General features: G+C 66.2%; 1 protein-coding gene across 12 annotated transcripts in view; it reads left to right on the top strand.

Annotated features, from left to right (window-relative positions):
- The window catches only part of ELF2 (E74-like factor 2 (ets domain transcription factor)), a 99,971-nt gene that overhangs the window by 79,341 nt on the left and 19,879 nt on the right, over positions 1 to 751 (top strand). For 4 of the 12 annotated variants that reach the window (XM_010830280.1, XM_010830278.1, XM_010830279.1 and 1 more), the window contains exon 1: positions 18 to 320. The exons of the other annotated variants lie outside the window; for them this stretch is intronic. In XM_010830280.1, coding sequence (XP_010828582.1) covers positions 263 to 320 — 58 coding nt within the window. In that variant the 5' untranslated portion in view covers positions 18 to 262. Of the gene's footprint in view, positions 1 to 17; positions 321 to 751 lie in introns of those variants that run through there. 12 annotated transcript variants of the gene reach the window in all.

Below are 751 nucleotides of genomic sequence, written 5' to 3'. Positions count from 1 at the left end.
GTTGCCAGCCGAGGCGGCCACCGCCGCCGCCCCTGCCCCTGCCGTTAGGTGGTGGGGTTTCTCAGCCCGGCGGCGGGAGGCGGGCCGGCCTCGGCTTCCTGTCGGAGGACGCGCAAGGATCCGGGCGTCTGAGTGTGCGAGTGCGTGAGTGTGTGTCGGCCACACGGCGTGTGTCTCCGGCCGCGGGTTCCGCCTCCTCCCCTGCCGCCGCTGCTCACGGTGTAAGTCAATGTGAAGCAGCAGCTCCAGCCCCGGGATAAACATGGCGACGTCTCTGCATGAGGGACCCACGAACCAGCTGGATCTGCTCATCCGGGCTGGTAAGGACAGGGGAACTTTCCTCCGGTGCATCAGTGTAGCAGGAGAGGGGGTGCACAGGAGGCGGGGTGGCTCCCCTGTAGCGGTCAGTGCAGGGGGGACCATGTCCATCAGTCACTGGGGCGGCCGGGGGAAAGGGGGGTAGTGAATGAAGTAATGGAGGCGACGAATCAGGAAGTGATCACCTTGGAGAGTAACCTGCCTCGAATCCGGCGCTGTCGCTTCAGGGTGGGTTTGTGGAGCAGCGGTGGCAGCTGCCGGGCGGAGCGCTGGCAGCGGGTGCCGGGGAACGGAACCGCAGTTAAGTTGGGGACTCGGGGGCTGACGAGTTGTGCGCTTCACCCCAGTTGCTGAGGAACCAGGAAGTGAGTGAGGCTGTTGTCTCCCGGCAGCGCTTGCCACGCTGTCTGACCCGAGAGGCCGCTACTGCCCG

Source organism: Bison bison, unplaced genomic scaffold, assembly GCF_000754665.1.
Source record: "Bison bison bison isolate TAMUID 2011002044 unplaced genomic scaffold, Bison_UMD1.0 scf7180017864517, whole genome shotgun sequence".
Lineage (NCBI taxonomy): Eukaryota > Metazoa > Chordata > Mammalia > Artiodactyla > Bovidae > Bison > Bison bison.
The sequence above is the reverse complement of the archived record's forward strand: the minus strand, read 5'-3'. Positions and strand labels throughout refer to the sequence as shown.